This window comes from Gavialis gangeticus, unplaced genomic scaffold (assembly GCF_001723915.1).
Source record: "Gavialis gangeticus isolate Ggan-Ray unplaced genomic scaffold, GavGan_comp1, whole genome shotgun sequence".
Classification (NCBI taxonomy): Eukaryota; Metazoa; Chordata; order Crocodylia; family Gavialidae; genus Gavialis; species Gavialis gangeticus.
The window spans coordinates 802,970-804,984 of record NW_017728982.1 but is presented as its reverse complement, the minus strand read 5'-3'; the positions used below and the strand labels follow the sequence as shown (position 1 = coordinate 804,984).

Here is a 2,015-nt window from a genome sequence, read left to right as displayed (position 1 = left end):
CCCGAGTGAAAAGAGCCCCGTGCAAATGGGATTGGTGTCAGCCGTGAGCACGCCCAGGTGTGCAGGCACGTCGACATCCCACGTGCCCTGGCTGGCTCGTCATGGCAGCACAGACCCCTCTGCCTTGACCTGGGGCCCACAACCCCAGCACACGTACCCCGGCCCGAGGTCCAGATCCCCCCCGTGCTGGGGCACAACAGCCAGGGTCCAGGACTCCCTTCCTGCCCCCTGAGGCTGCTATTCCCTGTCCTCCCTCCTCCAGGCGTGGTCAAACCCGTGTGCCTGCCCTTCTTCGACGAGGACCTCAATCCGGGCACCCCAGTGTGGGTGACAGGCTGGGGCTACACCAGGAGGAACGGTGAGCCCCTCTGCCCCCCAGCGAAAGCTGCCGCCCCCGTGGCTGCAGCGCTGCATGGGCGTGTTTGGGGCTGGGCTGGGAAGGCCACAGCCTTCCTCCCGGGGTCCAGGAAAGCACCGCCCAGGCGCTGCGCTGAGTCTTGGGACCCTGGCCAGGTCACAGCCTGGTACAGCCTCAGGCCAGCGGGCTCTGGGGCCCGAGGGGCGTCCCCCGGCCTCCATGGCGTTCGGGGCAGGCACCAGCCCTGCTGGCCCCGAGCAGAGCAGGGCCCAGCTTACAGCTCAGGGACGAGGAAGAGGTGCCTTAGCTCAGGAGGGGCCAGGGGAGGAAGCAGCAGCAGAGACAAACCCGGGTGAGAAGTGGCGCAGCAGCACGGGCACGGCCTCGCAAGCAGAGCAAGCGCCTGCTGCCGTGGTCCCGGAGCTCCCTGCCGCCCCTTGCACCCTCCCGGGTGTGTGCAATGGCCCCGCGTGACAGGCACAGACAGGAAGCGTGGGCAGGGGCAAGCGGATAGACTGCTCCCCGCCATGCCACGGGGAAAGGGGAGGCTCTCACGGAGGGAGCGTGTGTTATGCAGGTAAGCTCTCCCCCGTGCTGCAGCAGGCAGAGATCCAGCTGATCGCCCAGAGCGTCTGCAACGCCGTCAGCGCCTACCAGGGTGAGATCACGGAGAAGATGCTCTGCGCCGGCCTGCTGCAAGGCGGCGTCGACGCCTGCCAGGTGGGCGCTTCTCCCACCTGCCCGGGGTGCCCTGTGCACGTGGCGCAGCTCGGCCCGCACAGCTCACGCTGGCCTCTGTCTCTCCAGGGGGACAGCGGTGGCCCCTTGCTGTACTACCAGGGGCGCTGGCACGTGGTGGGGATCGTCAGCTGGGGCCAAGGCTGCGGCGAAGCGAGCACCCCTGGCGTCTACACCAACGTGAAGGCCTACCTTGACTGGATCCACACCGTGCAAAGGGTCAGCCAACCGGCCTCGCCAGCCGGGCACAGCCCAGAGCCCCGTGTCCGTCCTCTGCCCGGGGGCAAGGGGAGCTGGGGCCGCGCAGGCAAGGCCCCCCGGGCCCGGGGCAGCAACACGGCGGCCGTGCTGGCTCATGGCGGGGACAGGAGCTAGGGGGCTCTTCAGAGCTGCGGGGCTGGTGCAAGCAGGCAGGGACCAGCCCTGGCCCAGGCCTATGCCACCAGCCGCAGGGGAGCGGGGGGCAGGGCCTCAGTTTCCCCCCGGCTCCGGGAGCCCGAGGCTCTGCCTGGGCTTCTACAAGCAGCCTCAGGAGGGAGAGCGGGAGGCTGGGCCGCGAGGGCCCTTGAACGGGCGCTTGAGCCAGGTGCCCTCGGCCGACGGGAGCTGAGGCAGAGAGGGAGCGAGGCGTTGGGCTGCTGGCCGGCAGGGGAGGTTTGCCCCTCTCGACTAGCCCGAGTAGATCAGTGGAGACGGGTATAGCGCAGGCTTGGGGGGCTGAAGCACTTCCCCAGGACACGAAATCACAACAGAGGAGAGACGGGGGCGAGGCAGAGAAGAGCGCGCCTGGCTGGTCAGGGGCTGGGGCGCGGGGTGCACGGGGACCCTCTCGTCCTGGGCCGCCCGGGGGGAGCCGGGGCTGCCGGGCGCAGCAAGGCGCGTGGGCCAGGAAGGGTCTGGGCCGGGGCCGGGGCCGGGG

At 70.0% G+C, this 2,015-nt stretch overlaps 1 protein-coding gene across 1 annotated transcript in view; it reads left to right on the top strand.

The window, feature by feature from the left end:
• TMPRSS4 (transmembrane protease, serine 4) overlaps window positions 1-2,015 on the top strand; it is a 23,480-nt gene that overhangs the window by 20,627 nt on the left and 838 nt on the right. The window contains 3 exon segments of the mRNA XM_019512202.1: window positions 263-358; window positions 936-1,078; window positions 1,166-1,315. Of these exon segments, the coding sequence (XP_019367747.1) occupies window positions 263-358; window positions 936-1,078; window positions 1,166-1,315 (389 nt within the window).